The sequence below is a fragment of the Rattus rattus genome, chromosome 2 (genome assembly GCF_011064425.1).
Source record: "Rattus rattus isolate New Zealand chromosome 2, Rrattus_CSIRO_v1, whole genome shotgun sequence".
Classification (NCBI taxonomy): domain Eukaryota; kingdom Metazoa; phylum Chordata; class Mammalia; order Rodentia; family Muridae; genus Rattus; species Rattus rattus.
The window spans coordinates 104,069,385-104,071,416 of record NC_046155.1 but is presented as its reverse complement, the minus strand read 5'-3'; the positions used below and the strand labels follow the sequence as shown (position 1 = coordinate 104,071,416).

At 41.7% G+C, this 2,032-nt stretch overlaps 1 protein-coding gene across 1 annotated transcript; it reads left to right on the top strand.

Annotated features, from left to right (window-relative positions):
* Positions 1 to 853: 853 nt before the first annotated feature.
* Positions 854 to 1,791, top strand: LOC116894141 (olfactory receptor 56A4-like). Its single transcript, XM_032895859.1, is given in 2 exon segments — positions 854 to 872; positions 875 to 1,791. Coding segments are annotated over 2 exon segments (936 nt in total).
* The last annotated feature ends 241 nt before the right edge of the window (positions 1,792 to 2,032 follow it).

Below are 2,032 nucleotides of genomic sequence, written 5' to 3'. Positions count from 1 at the left end.
TGATAGGAAACCATAAACAAAATATACTATATAAAAAAGAACTATTTTTAATAAAAAAGAAAAAATTCCCTGTCTAAAACAAGTTAATTTTCTTGCCATTAAAACTTATTTCCCCATTCCTATTTCTTAGGAAAGTTTCATTCTTACTGCCATGAAAACTAAAACAGTCGATTTCGTTGTTGTGTTGGCATAGAAGATGTGTTTTCTATTTCTTTAGTTTGTGCCACATTACCTTGATCAGATGACATTGAAAAATAGAGAATACTGAATGTTTAATTCTTTTCTTTTTAAAAAATTTTCGGGCTGGAGAGATGGCTCAGCAGTTAAGAGCACTGGCTGCTCTTCTAGAGGTCCTGAGTTCAAATCCCAACAATCACATGGCTGCTTACAACCATCTGTAATAGGATCTGATGCCCTCTTCTGGTGTGTCTGAAGAGAGCTACAGTGTACTCACATATATAAAAATAAACAAATAAATCTTTAAAAAGTATTTACAAGTTGCATGCATGTGTGTATGTATGGTGTATGTGTGTGTACACTGATGTGCTTGCCTATGCTCTTCCTTATGGAAGTGAGGGATGATGTTGGATGGCTTTCACTGGTAGTCATCTTTCAAGCCATTCAGGAAGAGTCTTTTCAAAGAAGGGAATGGATTAGTGAATATGAAGTATTAAGTACAGAGCTTTTTGATAAGTTAATGATGATAATGATGATGATTTTAAAACTTCTTTGGGGCAGGTTCAAGCTGAATGGAAACTTGAGCTCTACGTTATCTAGAACATATCTTTTCTGTATAATTTCACTGACTTCATTATGTGAGTTTTGGATTTCTGGCTTGATTGGCATTTCTTCCATGGCCTTATCCAATAACAACTGTCTGCTCCTCCTGAATTTCTCCTCATCTGCTTTCCCAACTATCAGACCTGGCAGCATTGGCTGTCCCTGCCCCTCAGCCTCCTCTTCCTCCTGGCCATGGGGGCCAATGCCACCCTTCTCATCACCATCAGGATGGAGGCCTCTCTGCATGAGCCCATGTACTACCTGCTCAGCCTTCTATCCCTGCTAGACATTGTGCTCTGCCTCACAGTCATACCTAAGGTCCTGGCCATCTTCTGGTTTGACAATAAATCCATCAGCTTCTCTGCCTGCTTCCTCCAGATGTTTGTCATGAACAGTTTCCTGACGATGGAGTCTTGCACCTTCATGGTCATGGCATATGACCGCTATGTGGCCATCTGTAAGCCTCTGCAGTATCCATCTATCATCACTGACCAGTTTGTGGTTAGGGCTGCCATCTTCATTATAAGCCGGAATGCCCTTTTTTCTCTCCCTGTTCCCATCCTTTCTGCCAGACTACGGTACTGCGCTCATAATATCATCAAGAACTGCATCTGCACCAACCTGTCAGTGTCCAAGCTCTCCTGTGATGACATTACCTTCAATAAACTATATCAGCTTGTAGCAGGTTGGACCCTGCTGGGCTCTGACCTCATCCTCATTGTACTCTCCTACTCTTTTATCTTCCGTGTTGTGCTCAGGATCAAAGCAGAGGGAGCTGTGGCCAAGGCCCTGAGCACATGTGGTTCCCACTTCATCCTCATCCTCTTCTTCAGCACAGTCCTGCTGGTGCTGGTCATCACTAACCTGGCCAGGGAGAGGATTCCTCCGGATGTCCCCATCCTGCTTAACATTCTGCATCACCTCATCCCCCCAGCCCTTAATCCTATTGTGTATGGGGTGAGAACCAGGGAGATTAAGCAGGGAATTCAGAACTTGCTGAGGAGGTGGTAAGAGGTACCCAGCGACCTTTAGATCTCATAATAAATAATGGGAAAATAGGAAATCACTTTTATATTGAAAAGGAATTAAAATTTTGAAGGCTAAATGATTTTGACTCTGATTTTTTACAAACATCTTAGGCAGTATAAGAAACATTCACTTTCGAATTCTTTACTGCTGTTTTAAAGGAAACATTGTTATGAAGAAGATGGATGCAAGCTTCCGTGACATGCAGGAAAAGACCAGCAGGATT